We start from the raw sequence: 22,895 nt of genomic DNA, 5'->3' as shown, positions 1-22,895 counted from the left end.
GAGCCACAAAGATATAAGGCACTGGTGGACACTGGTGCACAGTGCACTCTGATGCCCTCGAGTTATAAAGGGACAGAATTGATTCATATTTCTGGAGTGACTGGGGGTTCTCAGGAACTGTCTGTGTTGGAGGCAGAAATAAGCCTCACCGGTAAAACCTGGCAGAAGCATCCCATAGTGACTGGACAGGGGGCTCCATGCATACTCGGTATTGACTATCTCAGAAGGGGACATTTCAAGGATCCCAAGGGGTACCGATGGGCTTTTGGAATAGCTGCTGTAGATGCAGACAACATTCAGCAGCTGTCTGTTTTACCTGGCCTGTCAGAAGATCCGTCTGTTGTGGGGGTACTGAAAGTGAAAGAGCAGCAGGTACCTATCGCTACAAAAACAGTGCACAGACGGCAGTACCGCACCAACAGGGATTCCTTGCTCCCCATTCATAACTTGATCCGTCAGCTAGAGAGCCAGGGAGTGATCAGCAAGACTCACTCACCTTTTAACAGCCCCATATGGCCGGTGCGTAAAGCCAGTGGAGAATGGAGGCTGACGGTAGATTACCGTGGCCTGAATGAAGTCACACCCCCACTGAGTGCTGCTGTGCCAGATATGTTGGAGCTGCAGTATGAACTGGAGTCAAAAGCAGCCAAGTGGTATGCCACTATAGACATTGCCAATGCATTCTTTTCTATTCCTTTGGCCACAGAGTGCAGACCACAGTTTGCTTTCACCTGGAGGGGCGTTCAGTACACCTGGAACCGTTTGCCCCAGGGGTGGAAACACAGCCCAACCATCTGCCATGGGCTGATTCAAACCACACTGGAACAGGGTGGGGCACCTGAGCACCTCCAGTATATTGATGACATTGTTGTGTGGGGTGATACAGCAGAGGAAGTTTTTAAAAAAGGAGAGCAAATAATCCAAATTCTTCTGGGTGCTGGTTTTGCTATTAAACGGAACAAAGTGAAGGGACCTGCCCAAGAAATTCAATTCCTAGGAGTAAAATGGCAAGATGGACGTCGTCACATTCCAGGAGATGTGATTGACAAAATCACCAGTATGTCACCACCCACTAGCAAGAAAGAGACACAGTCTTTTCTGGGTGTAGTAGGTTTTTGGAGGATGCACATCCCAAACTACAGCCTCATAGTAAGCCCCCTCTATCAAGTGACTCGGAAAAAGAATAATTTTGCATGGGGTCCTGAACAGCAGCAGGCCTTTGAGCAAATCAAGCAGGAGATAGCCCGTGCTGTGGCCCTGGGGCCAGTTCGGTTGGGACAGGATGTGAAAAACATCCTCTACACTGCTGCTGGAGAGAAAGGTCCCACTTGGAGTCTGTGGCAAAGAGCCTCTGGGGAGACCCGAGGCCGACCCCTTGGATTTTGGAGCAGAGCGTACAGGGGTTCAGAGGAGTGCTACACTCCAACTGAGAAGGAGATTTTGGCCGCATACGAGGGGGTTCGGGCTGCCTCTGAAGTAATTGGTACTGAGACACAGCTCCTCCTGGCACCTCGACTGCCAGTGCTGAATTGGATGTTCAAAGGAAAGGTTCCCCCCACCCATCATGCTACCGATGCCACCTGGAGTAAGTGGATTGCACTGATTACACAGCGAGCTCGGATGGGGAACCTCAACCGTCCAGGAATCCTGGAGGTGATCATGGACTGGCCTGAAGGCAAGAAATTTGGAACATCCCCATCAGAGGAGATGCCACGTGCTAAAGAGGCCCCACCATATAACGAACTACTAGAGAATGAAAAGACGTATGCCCTCTTCACTGATGGATCGTGTCGTATTGTTGGGAAGCATCGCAGATGGAAGGCTGCTGTGTGGAGCCCCACACGACGAGTTGCAGAGGCCACCGAAGGAGAAGGAGAGTCAAGCCAATTTGCGGAGGTAAAGGCCGTCCAGCTGGCCTTAGATGTGGCTGAACGGGAGAGGTGGCCCATGCTATATCTTTATACTGACTCTTGGATGGTGGCAAATGCTTTATGGGGGTGGTTGCAGCAGTGGGAACAGGACAACTGGCAACGGAAGGGTAAACCTATTTGGGCTGCTGAACTGTGGAAAGACATTGCTGCCCGAACAAAAAGGTTGGGTGTAAAGGTGCGCCATGTAGATGCTCATGTGCCCAAGAATCGAGCTACTGAAGAGCAGAGAAATAACCATCAGGTAGATCGAGCTGCCAGAATTGAGGTGTCTCAGATCGATTTGGACTGGCAGAACAAAGGAGAGCTATTTTTAGCTCGGTGGGCCCATGAGACCTCTGGCCATCAAGGAAGGGATGCGACCTATAAGTGGGCTAGAGACCGAGGGGTGGACTTAACTATGGATGCCGTTGCACAGGTTATCCATGACTGTGACACATGTGCCATAATTAAACAGGCCAAGAGGATGAAACCCCTCTGGCAGGAAGGGCGATGGGAAAAGTATAAATATGGGGAGGCGTGGCAGGTTGATTATATCACCTTGCCACGAACTCGCGATGGTAAGCGTTACGTGCTCACCATGGTGGAGGCGACCACTGGGTGGCTTGAGACATACGCAGTACCCCATGCTACCGCCCGAAACACCATCTTAGGGCTCGAGAGACAAGTCCTATGGAGACATGGCACTCCAGAGAGAATTGAGTCCGATAATGGGGCTCATTTCAAAAATTCTCTTGTGGATATCTGGGCCAAAGAACACGGCATTGAATGGATCTACCATATCCCCTACCATGCACCAGCTGCTGGTAAGATCGAGCGCTACAACGGGTTGTTAAAAACCACGTTGAGAGCAATGGGTGGTGGGACATTCAAGCACTGGGAGAAGCATCTGGCAGAAGCCACCTGGCTGGTCAACACTAGGGGATCAGTCAACCGAGAGGGTCCTACACAGTCCGGCTCCCTACAGACCATAGAGGGAGATAAGGTCCCTGTGGTACATGTGAGGAGCATGTTGGGAAAAGCGGTGTGGGTCCTTCCAGCCTCTGGAAAGGGCAAACCCCTCCGTGGAACCGTTTTTGCGCAGGGACCTGGGTGCACCTGGTGGGTAATGGATAAAAATGGGGACGTCCAGTGTGTCCCACAAGGGAATTTGATGCTGGGGGAATGCAGTCTGTAATTACGTGTGTATGTATGTATATATATATATGTTTCTATGTAACTCATGTTATTACTGTTTGGTTATGTATAGATGTGTGTTAAGCATGATGTGATGATGTGGAATAAGGGGTGGAATGTTGTGGTTTTGTGGTTTTGATGCCGGTATTCCACATCAGAGCATCATGCAGCAGTTAAGGAGTTAATGCTGTGGGAGCAGCAGAGGGGAGGGGCGGAGCTCCGCACCGGATGCAGGCGGCGCTCGGTCTGGGCGCGTTGCTCTGGGCTGCCGTGGAGGTTCAGCACGTGTGCTTCCCCTGCGGGTCCTCCTTAGCGTAAGCTCACAGCTTTTGGTTTGGAAATTGTTATCTCTCTTTCAATTGTTCAATTTTATTAGATTTAGTAAAGTTACCGCTCCTTCTCAGATCGTGCCGTTGTTTTCTTGTAGACCCATCCCTTCCCGCCGTTTCCCCCTCCCCCTCCCGGAGCGCGGCTCTGCTCGGGCGGCCGCGCGGCCACTGACGCAGTTTCTTTTTTCTCTCCCCTCTCCCTTCTCGGTTTTCCCTTGGGTCACTGTCACGGACAACACCGTGACACCTTCCCAGTAGGCACCTGTGCCAAGCGTGCGTGTCTCTCATCACCCCTCTGTGCCACTGGCAGATCTGCTCTCTCCAGGAGAGGGTGCAACAGCTGAGCAGCCAAGCTGAGCACTGGGAGCAGTTGCAGTTTGACACACTGGAATCTCAGGCTGCACAAGAAAAGGAGCTGGCTTTGCTCAGACAAGATAAACAGCAGCTCCGCTCAGAAATGGAGCAGGGCCGGCAGGAGGTGAGCATGGCCCAAGCCTTCCCACTAGGCTCCTATGCTAAGTGTGCCTGTCTCTCATCACCCCTCTGTGTCACTGGCAGATCTGCTCCCTCCAGGAGAGGGTGCAACAGCTGAGCAGCCAAGCTGAGCACTGGGAGCAGTTGCACCAGGAGAGTGAGCAAACTCTGAGTACGTGCAGACAGGAGCTGGATGTTTGCAATGTGGAGCTGGCTTTCTTCAGACAAAATAGGCAGCAGCTCCTCTCAGAAATGAAGCAGAGCCAGCAGGAGGTGAGCATGGCCCAAGCCTTTCCTCTAGGTATCTGTGCTAAGTGTGCCTGTCTCTCATCACCCCTCTGTGTCACTGGCAGATCTGCTCCCTACAGGAGAGGGTGCAACAACTGAGCAGCCAAGCTGAGCACTGGGAGCAGTTCCAGTTTGACACACTGGAATCTCAGGCTGCACAAGAAAAGGAGCTGGCTTTGCTCAGACAAGATAAACAGCAGCTCCGCTCAGAAATGGAGCAGGGCCAGCAGGAGGTGAGCATGGCCCTAGCCTTCCCTCTAGGCTCCTGTGCTAAGTGTACCTGTCTCTCATCGCCCCTCTATTCCACTCGCAGATCCGCTCCCTCCAGGATAGGGTGCAACAGCTGAACAGCCAAGCTGAGCACTGGGAGCAGTTCCAGTTTGACTCACTGGAATCTCAGGATGCACAAGAAAAGGAGCTGGCTTTGCTCAGACAAGATAAACAGCAGCTCCGCTCAGAAATGGAGCAGGGCCGGCAGGAGGTGAGCATGGCTCAAGCCTTCCCTCTAGGCTCCTGTGCTAAGTGTGCCTGTCTCTCATCACCCCTCTATTCCACTCGCAGATCCGCTCCCTCCAGGAGAGGGTGCAACAGCTGAGCAGCCAAGCTGAGCACTGGGAGCAGTTCCTGTTTGTCACACTGGAATCTCTGACTTCACAAGAAAAGGAGCTGGCTTTGCTCGTACAAGATAAACAGCAGCTCCGCTCAGAAATGGAGCAGGGCCGGCAGGAGGTGAGCATGGCCCAAGCCTTCCCACTAGACACCTTTGCTAAGTGTGCCTGTCTCTCATCGCCCCTCTATTCCACTCGCAGATCCGCTCCCTCCAGGACAGGGTGCAACACCTGAGCTGCCAAGCTGAGCACTGGGAGCAGTTGCAGCAGAAGAGTGAGCAAACTCTGGCTACGTGCAGACAGGAGCTGTATGTTTGTAATGTGGAGCTGGCTTTGCTCAAACAAGATAAACAGCAGCTCCGCTCAGAAATGGAGCAGGGCCGGCAGGAGGTGAGCATGGCCCAAGCCTTCCCACTAGGCTCCTGTGCTAAGTGTGCCTGTCTCTCATCGCCCCTCTATTCCACTCGCAGATCCGCTCCCTCCAGGAGGAGCTGCTACAGCTGCGAGCCATGCTCAGCAGTGGCAGCAGTAGCACCGGGAGAGCGAGCAAACCATGGTTGCGTGTGAAGGGGAGCCGTCTGTTTTCATGGTGGAGCTGTCTTTCTTCACGCAAGAGCTCGGGAAGGTCAGCGAGCAGCAGCAGGACGGAAACAGAAGAAGAACCAAAGACAGCCCAAGGGCAGAAGGAGCACAACCTGAGCGGCAGGCACCGCTGGAGGAGGTTATCTGACTGCCTGAAACTCACCTAGAGGATGAGAAGAGTGACAGAGCACAGGAAGTGTTAAAGACACTTGCAACTTTCCTTATAATAAAATCAAATTAAAAAAATAAAATAAAAACGTAAACATATGAAAATATGAAAAATAAAAATAAAAAATAAAAGGAGCTCCTCTCACATCTCATTTCTCACCACTGCCACCTCAGTGCTCCTTCCCAATTTCTGAGACCCCGTTCCGTAGTTCCAGTACCCCACTCTCTCACCCCAAACCGCCCCGCTTTTTGTCCCAGCTCTCCCAATCCCCTGTTCCCGGAGCTCCCTTCTCCCACTGCACTGCTCCGCTCTCCCACCCCAGCTCTCCCCTTTCCGTCTCCCCGGAGCTCTCTCCCCATCCCTATAACCCGATCCCCATTCCCAGCTCTCCCGCTGTGGCTCTCCCCGTTCCCTATTCCCGGTGCTATCCTCTCTCACTCCAGATTCCTCCTTCTTCCTCTTTGCTGCCTCCCATCGCTCCTCTTCCCCTCCCCATCCTCAGTTGCCCCCTCTCCCACCACAAACCTCCCCTCTTTCCATCCCGGCTCTCTCCATTCCCTACTCGTTTCTGCCACATCCCGCTTTTCCCCTCTCCTCCACCCCATATCTCCTCTCTGTCTGTCCCAGACCTCTTTCTTTCTGCTTTCCCGACTCCTATTTATTGCTAAAGAAACTATCATGTGCATAAGGAGCACAACAGCACTATTTCACAAAGATCAGCAACAAAATGGAATGGAATACGATTGGGAAGGTTCACTGTTTACTGCCACACCACCGCCATCTGCTTTTGGAGCTGTGGGCCGACATCACAGAGTAGGAGGCATTACTTTCAGAGGAGCCCTCAAAATTTTAGCTGATGTTTCTTGTGTGAAAGATGATAGTAAACCTACCATTTGGACACAACCGAGCAAAGAATTAAATCCAGAAAGAAAAGTTGTGCTGTTATTTATATTCTTATTTATTTATTTATTTAGTGTTGGTTTCTTTATTTTTTTTTTATCGCAAAGGAGTGAAACAGATCAAGTCAAAATGGAGGAAGTGAAGATGCTTTGGTACAGCACTTCTGGCACTCTCCCACAGATCTCTGCATGCAGGAGAGTTTAACTCAGCTGGAAATAAGCCGGAGCATCACTCCCGCATTTTCCCACCTCTGCCCTTAACCCCCCACCTTCCCTGCACGTTCCCTCCTTCCCCTTTGCCCCGGATCCCGCATCGCAACGGCAGCGGCAACGATCCGAGGAGGAGAACTCACTTCTGAAATAAGACACCGAATGCCAAAGAATACGGTATAACACCATTTAATTGGAATCGAAGCCAATGAATCAAACACGAAGAGGGAGAGTGTGGGAGCTGGTGGACTCTTGAAGGAAGGAACCTTAAAGCCCGCCCAGCTACTACCTGGTTTTCTGTGGAACTGAGGCATCCACGCAGCCCGGGCCCTAGCACACAGGTCACGCACAGATACAGAATGAAGAGCAGAGCTCTTCCACGGAGCTGAAGCTGGAGAAACGTCCAGTGTTTCCCCCTATTAGGAACAGTCTTTGGTGAAACTCGCGTCCAAGGCGAGTTCCAGAACCTTCTGTGTGCCTCCACGTCGGCTTCGTGCCGCATCACAGTGGCATCTAGAGACTTCTCCGAGCTTTGAACTTCTCTGAGCCTCGACGAGATCCGAATCTCACAGGTCCAGCAGGGCATCCACCAGGGCACACTGGGAATCCCAAGGCCAGGGTGGGGGAAAGGCATTGTGACATCACAGGGCAGGGCGTGACATCATAAAGCACAGGGCAGCTTCCCCCAGCACAGACGCTTGGGGCAGCCGCTCCATCGGGTGCTCACTGCTGGAGCTCTGCTCTGGGTGACAGCCACTCGCGTGTTGACAATCTTGGCAAGAGAACAGGGCGAAGATCCACCTGCCTCTCTTAGAGCTCACCATCGTGGGCATGTTTCTGTTTTCTCTAGAGGCCCCTGACTCAGTCAGGATGGATCTGGAGATGGTAATCAGAATCCTCCTCGAGGTCCTTATGTGCTGTGTCCTTTCCTCCCTGCTGAGGCCTGGTTGCATCCGCCTCTACGGAAGAGTATGCCGACTATGGGGTCAGGTGAGCGAGTGAGATGCATCGCGCAGGGAGCGTAGTGCAGGGTAGGGTGTGGAGCAGGCAACCACAAAGGCCTTGTCCGTAAAGTGTTGCAAGGCAAGCAGACTCGCAGAGCTCCATTAGCTCTCCCCAGGGAGGGGAGGAGAGGGGAGGGGAGGGGAGAGGAGGATAGGGGAGGGGAGAGGAGGGAAGGTGAGGAGAGGGGATGGGAAGGATAGGGGAGGGAAGGGGATGGGAATGGAGGGGAGGATAGTGGAAGGGAGGGTAGGGGAGGGGAGGAGAGGGGAGGGGATGGGAATGGAGGGGAGGATAGGGGAGGGTAGGGGAGGAGATGGGAGGGGAGGGGAGGGGAGGAGAAGACAGGGGAGGGGAGGGGAGGGCAGGGGAGGGGAATGGAGGGGAGGACAGGGGAGGGGAGGGAAATTGTGGGGATGGTTAGGGGAGGGGAGGGAAGGGGAGGATGGGGAGGGGAGGGGAGAGAAGGGGAGGAAAGAGGGAGGAGAGGGGAGGATGGGGAGGGGAGGTAAGAGGGAGGGGAAGGGAGGATGGGGAGGGGAGGATGGGGCGGGGAGGGCATCCAGCTCTACTGCAGCAGTGCAGCAGCCACTGTTGTTCACATCTGCTGCAGCTGGCACCAGCACGCTGTGGAGCTGGGCAGCAGAAGTGCCTGAGAACCCCAGGAGGTGTCTGAGCACACGCCCGGGGAGAGCTCTGCAACCAGCAGTCCGGTGCTGCTTGCTGATCAGAACCTGGACCAGCAGCCCGTCTGTCCAGCCCCAGGCTCTGTCAGGGGCTGCAGGGCGGGATGACACCGGGTACCACTCACAGACACGAGACAGACATGGCTGCTCAGTGCAGAGGGCACAGGCTGCACTGTGTGAGTTCAATGCCCGCAGCCACATGTGCCCTGCCCAGCCACTCCTGCTCACAGACCACACCTTCTTCATGCAGGAGAAGAGTGCAGCCTATGAGGAAAAGCAGAAGGAGCTGCAGAGTGCCCAGGAGCAGAGCCGGCAGGAGGTGAGCATGGCCCAAGCCTTCCCTCTAGGTATCTGTGCCAAGCGTGCGTGTCTCTCATCACCCCTCTGTGCCACTGGCAGATCTGCTCTCTCCAGAAGAGCGTGAAACAGCTTAGCAGACAAGTTGAGCACTGGGAGCAGTTGCAGCAGAAGGGAGAGCAAACTCTGGCTACGTGCAGACAGGATCTGGATGTTTGCAATGTGGAGCTGGCTTTCATCAGACAAAATAGGCAGCAGCTCCTCTCAGAAATGGAGCAGAGCCGGCAGGAGGTGAGCATGGCCCAAGCCTTCCCACTAGGCACCCGTGCCAAGCGTACGTGTATCTCATCACCCCTCTGTGTCACTCGCAGATCCGCTCCCTCCAGGAGAGGGTGCAACAGCTGAGCAGCCAAGCTGAGCACTGGGAGCAGTTGCACTGCTCAGTTGCACCAGACCCACTGGAATCTCAGGCTGCACAAGAAAAGGAGCTGGCTTTGCTCAGACAAGATAAACAGCAGCTCCGCTCAGAAATGGAGCAGGGCCGGCAGGAGGTGAGCATGGCCCAAGCCTTCCCACTAGGCTCCTGTGCTAAGTGTGCCTGTCTCTCATCGCCCCTCTATTCCACTCGCAGATCCGCTCCCTCCAGGAGGAGCTGCTACAGCTGCGAGCCATGCTCAGCAGTGGCAGCAGTAGCACCGGGAGAGCGAGCAAACCCAGGTTGCGTGTGAAGGTGAGCCGTCTGTTTTCACGGTGGAGGTGTCTTTCTTCACGCAAGAGCTCGGGAACGTAAGCGAGCAGCAGCAGGACGCAAACAGAACGAGAACCAAAGACAGCCCAAGGGCAGAAGGAGCACAACCTGAGCCGCAGGAACCGCTGGAGGAGGTGATCTGACTGCCTGAAACTCACCTCCAGGATGAGAAGAGTGACAGAGCACAGGAAGTGTTAAAGACACTTGCAATTTTCCTTAAAATAAAATCAAATTAAAAACATTAAAGAAAAACCCAAACATATAAAAATATGAATAATAAAAAGAAATAAAAAATAAAAGGAGCTCCTCTCATCTCATTTCTCACCACTGCCACCCCAGTGCTCCTTTCCAATTTCTGAGACCCCGTTCCGTAGTTCCAGTGCCCCACTCTCTCACCCCAAACCGCCCCGCTTTTTGTCCCAGCTCTCCCAGTCCCCTGTTCCCGGAGCTCCCTTCTCCCACTGCACTGCTCCGCTCTCCCACCCCAGCTCTCCCCTTTCCGTCACCCCGGAGCTCTCTCCCCATCCCTATAACCCGATCCCCATTCCCAGCTCTCCCGCTGTGGCTCTCCCCGTTCCCTATTCCCGGTGCTATCCTCTCTCACTCCAGATTCCTCCTTCTTCTTCTTTGCTGCCTCCCATCGCTTCTCTACTCCACCCCGCCCTCAGTTCCCCCCTCTCCCACCCCAAACCTCCCCTCTTTCCATCCCGGCTCTCCCCATTCCCTACTCCCTGAGCTCGTTTCTGCCACATCCCGCTTTTCCCCTCTCCTCCGCCCCAAATCTCCCCTCTGTCCGTCCCAGACCTCTTTCTTTCTGCCTTCCCGACTCCTATTTATTGCTAAAGAAACTATCATGTGCATAAGGAGCACAACAGCACTATTTCACAAAGATCAGCAACAAAATGGAATGGAATACGATTGGGAAGGTTCACTGTTTACTGCCACACCACCACCATCTGCTTTTGGAGCTGTGGGCCGACATCACAGAGTAGGAGGCATTACTTTCAGAGCAGCCTTCAAAATTATAGCTGATGTTTCTTGTGTGAAAGATGATAGTAAACCAACCATTTGGACACAACCGAGCAAAGAATTAAATCAAATCTAGAAATAAATGCTTTTCTGTTATTTATTTTCTTATTTGTTTATTTATTCATATGGTTTGTGGGTTGTTTTTTTTTTTTTTGCAAATGAGTAAAAAAAGATCGAGGAAGAGCAGATAAGTTCATAAGTTCATAAGTTCATAAGTTCATAAGTTCATAAGGTTGGAAAGGACCTATAAGATCATCTAGTCCAACCATCCTCCTATCACTATCTCTACCCAACTACTAAATTAAGTCCTTTAGCACCTCATCTAAACGCTTCTTGAACAGCGCTAGGGATGGTGCCTCACCCACCTCCCTAGGCAGGCCATCCCAGTGCCTGACCACTCTTTCAGAAAAGAAATGCTTCCTCAGGTCTAATCTAAATCTTCCCTGGTGCAACTTGTGGCCATTCCCTCTCGTCCTGTCATTACTTATCAGGAAGAAGAGGCCTACCCCCTCCTCACCACATCCCCCCTTCAGGAAGTGGTAGAGTGCAATAAGGTCTCCTCTGAGCCTCCTCTTCTCCAGACTGAACAATCCCAGCTCCCTCAGCCGCTCCTCATAAGACTTGTGCTCCAGGCCCCTCACCAGTTTTGTTGCCCTTCTCTGAACACGCTCCAGGGCCTCAATGTCCTTCTTGTAGTGAGGGGCCCAAAACTGAACACAGTACTCGAGGTGCGGCCGTACCAGAGCTGAGTACAGGGGGATGATCACCTCCCTGCTCCTGCTGGCTACACTATTTCTAATACAGGCCAGGATGCCGTTGGCCTTCTTGGCCACCTGGGCACACTGCCGGCTCATGTTGAGCCGAGCATCAACCAACACCCCCAGGTCCTTTTCCTCTCTACATTCTTCAAGCCATTCTGCCCCAAGCCTATAGCATTGCATGGGGTTATTGTGGCCAAAGTGCAGGACCCGGCACTTGGTCTTATTGAACCTCATCCCATTTTGCTCAGCCCAGCTGTTCAGCCTATCCAAATCCCTCTGAAGGGCCTCCCTACCCTCAGGCAGTTTGACACATCCTCCCAGCTTTGTGTCATCTGCAAACTTACTGAGCGTACACTCAATTCCCTCGTCTAGGTCATCAATAAAGATATTAAACAAGATGGGCCCCAATACCGACCCTTGGGGGACACCACTCGTAACAGGACGCCAGCTGGACTTAAATCCATTAACCACTACCCTCTGGGCACGGCCCTCCAGCCAGTTCTCCACCCAGAGAAGAGTGAACCTGTCCACACCACAGGCTGCCAGTTTCCTCAGGAGAATACTGTGGGAGACCGTGTCAAAGGCCTTGCTGAAGTCCAGGTAGACTACATCAACAGCCTTTCCCTCATCTACCTGTCTGGTCACCCAGTCATAGAAGGAGATGAGGTTGGACAAGCACGACCTGCCCCTGGTGAACCCGTGCTGGCTGGGTCTGATCCCTTTATTGCCATGCACGTGTCGTGTGATCTCCCTCAATATCATCTGTTCCATAACTTTCCCTGATACCGAGGTCAGGCTGACAGGCCTGTAGTTCCCCGGGTCTTCCTTACGGCCTTTCTTGAAGATGGGAGTCACATCGGCAAGCCTCCAATCTTGTGGGACCTCTCCAGATAACCAGGAATGCTTCGGTACAGCACTTCTGGCACTCTCCCACAGATCTCAGCATGCAGGAGATGGTTTATTAACTGTGCTGTAAATAAGGCAGAGCATCACTCCCCGTCCCCACGTTTTCCCACCTCTCTCTCCCCTTTCCCTCCCCCCACCTTCACTGCACATTCCCACCTTCCCCTTTTCCCCGGATCCCACATCCCACCTTCCCGCACTCTCCATTACCCCACATGCCACCTTCCCTTTACCCCATTACTCCCACCCCACCCCACCCCGCGCTTTCCCTTTGCCCTCCATAACCCCTCACCTCATGGCTCATTGCGCTCATGGTCAGCGGTGCGCTGCTCCGCGCAGCGTCCATATGCTGCTATGGAAACGGACGCGCCGCAAGGCGCATGCGCCAGCAGCCCGAACCCGCGAATGCGCGCAAGCAGCGGACTGAAAGCCGCGCATGCGTAAAGGCGGCTATCCAAACGCGCATGCGCGCACGGTGCGACCCGACTTCTGCGCGTGCGCAGAGGCCGACTTCAGCCGCACAGTGCACGGTGGGGGCCGCGCACTTTGCGGCTCGGGGCGGGTGTTTGCGCCGCCGTTGTTGCGCTGCTGTCCGCCCGGCGCTGTGCTCGGCTCAGCGCTGTGCGGGGAGGCTGCGGGGCACTGCGTCCCGAGAGCCTGGGAGCGGTGCGCCGTTCTCAGCGGAGCTGTCCGAGCGCTGATTGTATGTCACGTGGTGCTTTACGTCCGCAAAGCCGCCAATTTGGAGCACTGCAGCACTCAGGAACAGTTGCAGCCAGTTGTGTTTTCTTTCGGCCCGCCCTACTCCTTCCGGCCCTCTCATTGGTTCCGCCTGCTGCCCGTTACGCGCACACCCCGCCCACCATGACCATTCTTCCGGTAGAGCCTTGCCGCCGTGATTGGCCGCCCGCGCGTATCCGCCCTCTGGTGCCTGCAGAGCCGACTGGCTACAGTGGCTGTCACTCAAAGACCGAGAGGCGGGACGAACGAAGCCACGGTTGCTCTCTATTGGTGCTCCCGTCCGAATGACGTGCTCGTGCGCTGTCCGGGCGGTGATGCCGGTCCCGCCATGCCGAGTGAGGGCAGTCCGGGCAAGGGGCTCACGGCGGTGTGACGTCGCTCGGAGCGACCCGCAGAGGACGGGGTGATTGTCACGTGACCCGGCCTGGGGGCTCCCGGAGCGTCCCAAGTACCCCCAGGGACTGACCCCAGGGATGGTGGAAATCCAGGACGAAGGTTCACTTTTCTCATTCCCCTGTACTGCAGCAAAGGGGAGAGGTTTTGTGAAGGGCACGGCGGCGGTGGATTCATTTTGTAAAGATTGCAGACCTCAGTTCCCTTCCTGCATCCAAATTGGAATGAGACGCGGGTGCCTGGACATGCTCTAGGGGCCCCACGGAGCTGGGAAGGGAGGAAAATGGGGCTCTCTCCCCCTCCTCCCTTTTGTTCCCCTCCCTCAGAACGTGGCTGCCCCCCATTGTCCCACACGTGTGCTGGGCAAGACCTCAGAGAGCGGCTCACCAGGGCAGAGCAGAGGGGGAGGTCCCCTCCTTCAACCTGCTGGCCACGCTCTCCTTCATGCACCCCGGGATCCCATTGTGCTCCGGTTTTAGGGCACCTCTCCCATACTCCAGGACCTCTCAGAGGTGACAGAGCAGCTCAGCAATCAGCTCTGGACTTAACTCCATTCACCGCTACCCGCTGGGAACGACCCTCCAGCCAGTTCTTCACCCAGAGAAGAGTGAACTTGTCCACACCACGGGCTGCCAGTTTCCTCAGGAGAATACTGTGGGAGACCGTGTCAAAGGCCTTGCTGAAGTCCAGGTAGACTACATCAACAGCCTTTCCCTCATCTACCAGGTCACCCAGTCATAGAAGGAGATGAGGTTGGACAAGCACGACCTGCCCTTTGTGAACCCGTGCTGGCTGGGCCTGATCTCCTGGTTGCCATGCACGTGCCGTGTGATCTCCCTCAAGATCATCTGCTCCATAACTTTCCCTGATACCGAGGTCAGGCTGACAGGCCTGTAGTTCCCCGGGTCTTCCTTACGGCCTTTCTTGTAGATGGGAGTCACATCGGCAAGCCTCCAATCTTGTGGGACCTCTCCAGATAACCAGGAATGCTGACAGATGGTAGAAAGCGGCTTGGCAATCACCTCTGCCAGCTCCCTCAGCACCACTGGGTGGATCCCATCTGGCCCCATGGACTTGTGGCAGTTCAGATGGAGGAGCATGTCTCTGACGGTCTCTGCTTGGATCACATGGGGTGTACTATGCGCTCCGTCCCGGACTTCCAGGTCAGGGCGAAAAGTACCCTGAGGATAACTGCTCTGTCTATTAAAGACAGATGTGAAGAAGGCATTGAGAACCTCAGCCTTTTCCTTATCCTCCGTGATTACAGTCCCTGCCTCATCAATTAAAGGAGAGAAATTCTCCCTAGTTCTTCTCTTGCTGTTAATATATTTGTAAAAGGATTGTCTGCTCTCCTTTACTGCAGTAGCCAGTCTAAGTTCGAGCTGGGCTTTTACATTTCTAACTTCCTGGCTGCAAATCTTGGCCAGTTCTCTGTAGTCTCCCCAAGTAGCCTATCCTATCTTTCAAAGGACATACACTCTTCTTTTCTCTCAGAGTCTCAACAAAAGTTCATCCACACCGGTCTTTTTCCCCTCCAGCTCAACTTACGGGACTCAGGGACAGCCAGCTCCTGTGCCTTGAAGATTTCCATCTTGAGGAGCATCCAGGCTTCCTGGACCCCTTTACCCCTCAGGAGCGAGTCCCAGGGGACCCTTGCAACAAGTGTCCTGAACAGGTCAAAGTCTGCCCTCCGGAAGTCCAAGGTAGCAGTTTTGCTAGTCACCCTCTTGACGTCACCCAGAATAGCAAACTCCACCATTTCATGGTCACTCTGGCCGAGACAATCTCCAACCTTCACATCTCCTACTGGTCCTTCCCTGTTAGTGAAGAGCAGGTCTAGCAAGGCATCTCCCCTGGTAGGTTCTTGCACCAGCTGTGTCAGGAAGCAATCCTCCACACACTCGAGAAATCTCACGGACTGCTTCCTCTGCACAGTATTATATTTCCAGCATATATCAGGGAAGTTGAAGTCCCCCATGAGAACGAGTGCTGGCCATCGTGCAACATCTACTAGTTGCTTGTAGAACACCTCATCTATCTCTTCATCCTGACTAGGCGGTCTAAAACAGACCCTCACCACGATGTCACCCCTACAGACCATCCCCCTGATCCTTATCCATAGACACTCTACTTTGTCATTTCCAACCTCAAGCTCTTCAACATCAAAACACTCTTTGATATAGAGAGCTATGCCACCACCCTTTCTTCCCTGTCTGTCCCTTCTGAAGAGCTTGCAGCCATCAATCCCAGTACTCCAGTTGTGGGAGGGGTCCCACCGTGTTTCTGTAATAGCGACAAGGTCATGGTTAGCCTGCCTCACAATGGCTTCGAGCTCTTCTTGTTTATTGCCCACGCTGCGTGCGTTGGTGTAGATGCACTTCAGCTGAGACATCTGCCTCACCCCTTCCTCCAGCACAGCCCCCCTGGACTCTTTACTGGTGAGCCCTGTTTTATCCCCTTCCCCCGTCACAGCTAGTTTCAAGCTCTCTCAATGAGTCCAGCTAGCTCCTGTGCTAGGATTCGTTTCCCCCTTTGAGACAGGGGCATTCTATCAACAGATAACAGGCCAGGAGCCGAGTAAACTGCCCCATGGTCAAAAAACCCCAAGTGTCTGTCTCTACACCAGCCTCTCAGCCAATGATTCATCACCTGTGTTTTCCTAGCCCATTCCGTGCCCTTCACCGCCCCAGAAGGTACGGAAGCAAACACCACTTGTGCTCCCACCCCTTGAACTAATCGCCCTAAGCCCCTGAAATCTCTTTTCATAGTTTGCAGGCTTCTCTGACTTATTTCATCGCTGTCTGCCCGAACTATGAGTAACGGATAGTAGTCAGTGGGGCGTATCAAATCCGGGAGTCTTCTAGCTATGTCCCTGATCCGGGCCCCAGGGAGACAGCACACTTCCCTACGGTTTGGGTTCGGTCTGCAAATGGGGCCCTCAGTTCCCTTGAGAAGGGAGTATGCTACTCTGTATTGTACTATGAAATTCTTAATTCTCCTGATCGTGCCTGCAGGTTGGCAAAAGCAGCTTTCGATGATGCTATTGCAGAACTGGATACGCCGAGTGAAGAAAGCTATAAGGACTCTATACTTATCATGCAGTTGTTACGTGATAACCTGACACTATGGACTTCAGACATGCAGGGTGATGGTGAAGAACAGAATAAAGAAGCGCTGCAGGATGTGGAAGATGAAAACCAGTGAGACACAAAGGCCAATAAGAGAACCCATCTCTGACCACCCTTCCCCTCCCCACAAAAACCCTCAGTGTCACTCTGAGAACCACCAAATCTGACTTACATTGGGTCTCAGAATTTAGGTTCCTGCCCTGTTGGGTTTCTTTCTTTCTTTATTTTTTTACACAGTTTAAAAGTTCTTTTCTTTCGCCCACTACCATCATCTTCCTTTCTTTCTTGGCAGCAGCAGTCTCAATGCGCGGAGTCGACCGCCTTGCCATTGGTGACCTCCTGGGGGAATCTTCCTGCACCTCCCCCTTTATCTCCCCTTCAACGTCCAGTGCTGCAAAGCTATTGCTTAGGGGACCTGGGGACACGAGGTAGGCAGAGATGGAGATTGCCCACGGTACTGAGCTGGGACTCTCTGCCAGCCCTCCCCATCCCTCAGATACCCCCCCTCTGTCCCATGGGGACAGGTCAGAGAGTCCACCACCAATTGTGGGGGATCTCCCCGGCGCCTTTCTCTCTGGCACTCGAGGGAGCTGCTCCACCAGTCAATCTCCCGCTCGCAGTCCCCGATGGCCCTCAGTCCCTCCACCTCCTCTTTCAGCTCTGTCACCGTGCTAAGCAGATCTTCCACCTGCTCACACCTCACACAGGAGAACTTTCCTTTGGCATCGACTCAGCAGTGGGTGCTCGCTGCCGTCTCTCCTTCAGCGTTAGCGTAAGGCCTTTGCTTTATCAGACACTCTCCCTTGCTCATTTTATTTGATTAATTAGCTTTATTTCCAACCATAGCATGGGAGGCATTACCTTCAGAGCAGCCCTCAAAATTTTAGCTGATGTTTCTTGTGTGAAAGATGATAGTAAAACCTACCATTTGGACACAACCGAGCAAAGAATTAAATCAAATCCAGAAAGAAAAGTTGTGCTGTTATTTATATTCTTATTTATTTATTTATTTAGGGTTGGTTTCTTTGTTTTGCTTTTTTTTTTATCGCAAAGGAGTGAAACAGATCAAGTCAAAATGGAGGAAGTGAAGATGCTTTGGTACAGCACTTCTGGCACTCTCCCACAGATCTCTGCATGCAGGAGAGTTTAACTCAGCTGGAAATAAGCCGGAGCATCACTCCCGCATTTTCCCACCTCTGCCCTTAACCCCCCACCTTCCCTGCACGTTCCCTCCTTCCCCTTTGCCCCGGATCCCGCATCGCAACGGCAGCGGCAACGATCCGAGGAGGAGAACTCACTTCTGAAATAAGACACCGAATGCCAAAGAATACGGTATAACACCATTTAATTGGAATCGAAGCCAATGAATCAAACACGAAGAGGGAGAGTGTGGGAGCTGGTGGACTCTTGAAGGAAGGAACCTTAAAGCCCGCCCAGCTACTACCTGGTTTTCTGTGGAACTGAGGCATCCACGCAGCCCGGGCCCTAGCACACAGGTCACGCACAGATACAGAATGAAGAGCAGAGCTCTTCCACGGAGCTGAAGCTGGAGAAACGTCCAGTGTTTCCCCCTATTAGGAACAGTCTTTGGTGAAACTCGCGTCCAAAGGGGGTTCCAGAACCTTCTGTGTGCCTCCACGTCGGCTTCGTGCCGCATCACAGTGGCATCTAGAGACTTCTCCGAGCTTTGAACTTCTCTGAGCCTCGACGAGATCCGAATCTCACAGGTCCAGCAGGGCACCAACAAGGCACACTGGGAATCCCACGGCCAGGGTGGGGGAAAGGCAATGTGACATCACAGGGCAGGGCGTGACATCATAAAGCACAGGGCAGCTTCCCCCAGCACAGACGCTTGGGGCAGCCGCTCCATCGGGTGCTCACTGCTGGAGCTCTGCTCTGGGTGACAGCCACTCGCGTGTTGACAATCTTGGCAAGAGAACAGGGCGAAGATACACCTGCCTCTCTTAGAGCTCACCATCGTGGGCATATTTCTGTTTTCTCTAGAGGCCCCTGACTCAGTCAGGATGGATCTGGAGATGGTAATCAGAATCCTCCTCGAGGTCCTTATGTGCTGTGTCCTTTCCTCCCTGCTGAGGCCTGGTTGCATCCGCCTCTACGGAAGAGTATGCCGACTATGGGGTCAGGTGAGCGAGTGAGATGCATCGCGCAGGGAGCGTAGTGCAGGGTAGGGTGTGGAGCAGGCAACCACAAAGGCCTTGTCCGTAAAGTGTTGCAAGGCAAGCAGACTCGCAGAGCTCCATTAGCTCTCCCCAGGGAGGGGAGGAGAAGGCAGTGGAGGGGAGAAGACGGGAGAGGAGGATAGGGGAGGGGAGAGGAGGGAAGGTGAGGAGAGGGGATGGGAAGGATAGGGGAGGGGAGGGGATGGGAATGGAGGGGAGGATAGTGGAGGGGAGGGGAATGGTGGGGAGGATAGGGGAAGGCAGGGGAGGAGATGGGAGGGGAGGAGAGGGAAGGGGAGGGGAGGGGAGGGAAGGGGATGGGATGGGAGGGTAGGGGAGGGGAGGAGAGGGGAGGGGAGGGGACGGAAGGGGACGGGAGGGGAGGGGACGGGAAGGGAGAGGTGAGGGGATGGGAAAGGAGGGGAGGGGAGGGGATGGGAAAGGAGGGGAGGGGATGGGAAAGGAGGGGAGGGGAGGGGAGGGGAGGGCATCCAGCTCTGCTGCAGCAGTGCAGCTGCCACCGTTGTTCACAGCTGCTGCAACTGGCACCAGCACGCTGTGGAGCTGGGCAGCAGGAGTGCCTGAGACCCCCAGGAGGTGTCTGAGCACACGCCCGGGGAGAGCTTTGCACCCAGCAGTCCCGTGCTGCTTGCTGATCAGAACCTGGACCAGCAGCACGTCTGTCCAGCCCCAGGCTCTGTCAGGGGCTGCAGGGCGGGATGACACCGGGTACCACTCACAGACACGAGACAGACATGGCTGCTCAGTGCAGTGGGCACAGGCTTCACTGTGTGAGTTCAATGCCTGCAGCCACATGTGCCCTGCCCAGCCACTCCTGCTCACAGACCCCACTTTCTTCATGCAGGAGGAGAAGAGTGAATCCTATGAGGAAAAGCAGAAGGAGCTGTACAGGGCCCAGGAGCCGAGCCAGCAGGAGGTGAGCATGGCCCTAGCCTTCCCTCTAGGTATCTGTGCTAAGCATGCGTGTCTCTCATAACCCCTCTGTGTCACTGGCAGATCCGCTCCCTCCAGGAGAGGGTGCAACAGCTGATCAGCCAAGCTGAGCACTGGGAGCAGTTCCAGTTTGTCACACTGGAATCTCAGGCTGCACAAGAAAAGGAGCTGGCTTTGCTCAGACAAGATAAACAGCAGCTCCGCTCAGAAATGGAGCAGGGCCGGCAGGAGGTGAGCATGGCCCAAGCCTTCCCACTAGGCTCCTGTGCTAAGTGTGCCTGTCTCTCATCGCCCCTCTATTCCACTCGCAGATCCAATCCCTCCAGGAGAGGGTGCAACAGCTGAGCAGCCAAACTGAGCACTGGGAGCAGTTGCAGCAGGAGAGTGAGCAAACTCTGGCTACGTGCAGGCAGGAGCTGGATGTTTGCAATGTGGAGCTGGCTTTCCTCAGAGAAAATAGACAGCAGCTCCTCTCAGAAATGAAGCAGAGCCAGCAGGAGGTGAGCATGGCCCAAGCCTTCCCACTAGGCTCCTGTGCCAAGCGTGCGTGTCTCTCATCACCCTTCTGTGCCACTGGCAGATCCGCTCCCTCCAGGAGAGGGTGCAACAGCTGAGCAGCCAAGCTGAGCACTGGGAGCAGTTGCAGTTTGACACACTGGAATCTCAGGCTGCACAAGAAAAGGAGCTGGCTTTGCTCAGACAAGATAAACAGCAGCTCCGCTCAGAAATGGAGCAGGGCCGGCAGGAGGTGAGCATGGCTCAAGCCTTTCCACTAGGCTCCTGTGCTAAGTGTGCCTGTCTCTCATCGCCTATCTATTCCACTCGCAGATCCAATCCCTCCAGAAGAGGGTGCAACAGCTGAGCAGCCAAGCTGAGCACTGGGAGCAGTTGCAGTTTGTCACACTGGAATCTCAGGCTGCACAAGAAAAGGAGCTGGCTTTGCTCAGACAAGATAAACAGCAGCTCCTCTCAGAAATGGAGCAGGGCCGGCAGGAGGTGAGCATGGCCCAAGCCTTCCCGCTAGGCTCCTGTGCTAAGTGTGCCTGTCTCTCATCGCCCCTCTATTCCACTCGCAGATCCAATCCCTCCAGGAGAGGGTGCAACAGCTGAGCAGCCAAGCTGAGCACTGGGAGCAGTTGCAGTCTGACCCACTGGAATCTCAGACTGCACAAGAAAAGGAGCTGGCTTTGCTCGTACAAGATAAACAGCAGCTCCGCTCAGAAATGGAGCAGGGCCGGCAGGAGGTGAGCATGGCCCAAGCCTTCCCACTAGGCTCCTGTGCTAAGTGTGCCTGTCTCTCATCGCCCCTCTATTCCACTCGCAGATCCACTCCCTCCAGGAGGAGCTGCTACAGCTGCGAGCCATGCTCAGCAGTGGCAGCAGTAGCACCGGGAGAGTGAGCAAACCATGGTTGCGTGTGAAGGGGAGCTGTCTGTTTTCACGGTGGAGCTGTCTTTCTTCATGCAAGTGCTCGGGAAGGTCAGCGAGCAGCAGCAGGACGCAAACAGAACGAGAACCAAAGACAGCCCAAGGGTAGAAGGAGCACAACCTGAGCCGCAGGAACCGCTGGAGGAGGTGATCTGACTGCCTGAAACTCACCTCCAGGGTGAGAAGAGTGACAGAACACAGGAAGTGTTAAAGGCACTTGCAACTTTCCTTAAAATAAAATCAAATTAAAAACATTAAAGAAAAACCCAAACATATAAAAATATGAATAATAAAAAGAAATAAAAAATAAAAGGAGCTCCTCTCATCTCATTTCTCACCACTGCCACCCCAGTGCTCCTTTCCAATTTCTGAGACCCCGTTCCGTAGTTCCAGTGCCCCACTCTCTCACCCCAAACCACCCCGCTTTTTGTCCCAGCTCTCCCAATCCCCTGTTCCCGGAGCTCCCTTCTCCCACTGCACTGCTCCGCTCTCCCACCCCGGCTCTCCCCTTTCCGTCACCCCGGAGCTCTCTCCCCATCCCTATAACCCGATCCCCATTCCCAGCTCTCCCGCTGTGGCTCTCCCCGTTCCCTATTCCCGGTGCTATCCTCTCTCACTCCAGATTCCTCCTTCTTCTTCTTTGCTGCCTCCCATCGCTTCTCTACCCCACCCCGCCCTCAGTTCCCCCCTCTCCCACCCCAAACCTCCCCTCTTTCCATCCCGGCTCTCCCCATTCCCTACTCCCTGAGCTCGTTTCTGCCACATCCCGCTTTTCCCCTCTCCTCCGCCCCAAATCTCCCCTCTGTCCGTCCCAGACCTCTTTCTTTCTGCCTTCCCGACTCCTATTTATTGCTAAAGAAACTATCATGTGCATAAGGAGCACAACAGCACTATTTCACAAAGATCAGCAACAAAATGGAATGGAATACGATTGGGAAGGTTCACTGTTTACTGCCACACCACCGCCATCTGCTTTTGGAGCTGTGGGCCGACATCACAGAGTAGGAGGCATTACTTTCAGAGCAGCCTTCAAAATTATAGCTGATGTTTCTTGTGTGAAAGATGATAGTAAACCAACCATTTGGACACAACCGAGCAAAGAATTAAATCAAATCTAGAAATAAATGCTTTTCTGTTATTTATTTTCTTATTTGTTTATTTATTCATATGGTTTGTGGGTTGTTTTTTTTTTTTTTGCAAATGAGTAAAAAAAGATCGAGGAAGAGCAGATAAGTTCATAAGTTCATAAGTTCATAAGTTCATAAGGTTGGAAAGGACCTATAAGATCATCTAGTCCAACCATCCTCCTATCACTATCTCTACCCAACTACTAAATTAAGTCCTTTAGCACCTCATCTAAACGCTTCTTGAACAGCGCTAGGGATGGTGCCTCACCCACCTCCCTAGGCAGGCCATCCCAGTGCCTGACCACTCTTTCAGAAAAGAAATGCTTCCTCAGGTCTAATCTAAATCTTCCCTGGTGCAACTTGTGGCCATTCCCTCTCGTCCTGTCATTACTTATCAGGAAGAAGAGGCCTACCCCCTCCTCACCACATCCCCCCTTCAGGAAGTGGTAGAGTGCAATAAGGTCTCCTCTGAGCCTCCTCTTCTCCAGACTGAACAATCCCAGCTCCCTCAGCCGCTCCTCATAAGACTTGTGCTCCAGGCCCCTCACCAGTTTTGTTGCCCTTCTCTGAACACGCTCCAGGGCCTCAATGTCCTTCTTGTAGTGAGGGGCCCAAAACTGAACACAGTACTCGAGGTGCGGCCGTACCAGAGCTGAGTACAGGGGGATGATCACCTCCCTGCTCCTGCTGGCTACACTATTTCTAATACAGGCCAGGATGCCGTTGGCCTTCTTGGCCACCTGGGCACACTGCCGGCTCATGTTGAGCCGAGCATCAACCAACACCCCCAGGTCCTTTTCCTCTCTACATTCTTCAAGCCATTCTGCCCCAAGCCTATAGCATTGCATGGGGTTA

The 22,895-nt window shown here is 53.7% G+C and overlaps 1 protein-coding gene across 1 annotated transcript; it reads left to right on the top strand.

Moving 5' to 3' along the window:
- Positions 1 to 7,643: 7,643 nt before the first annotated feature.
- Positions 7,644 to 16,427, top strand: LOC136056840 (uncharacterized). Its single transcript, XM_065749204.1, has 5 exons — positions 7,644 to 7,653; positions 8,582 to 8,670; positions 8,751 to 8,939; positions 9,280 to 9,434; positions 16,238 to 16,427. The coding sequence occupies exons 1-5, from the start codon at positions 7,644 to 7,646 to the stop codon at positions 16,425 to 16,427; spliced, it is 633 nt and encodes a 210-aa protein (XP_065605276.1).
- Positions 16,428 to 22,895: the final 6,468 nt, after the last annotated feature.

The sequence above is a fragment of the Cyrtonyx montezumae genome, unplaced genomic scaffold, assembly GCF_038088225.1.
Source record: "Cyrtonyx montezumae isolate F1298 unplaced genomic scaffold, pur_monq_1.0 scaffold_59, whole genome shotgun sequence".
NCBI lineage: Eukaryota > Metazoa > Chordata > Aves > Galliformes > Odontophoridae > Cyrtonyx > Cyrtonyx montezumae.
This window is presented reverse-complemented; position numbering and strand designations above follow the sequence as displayed.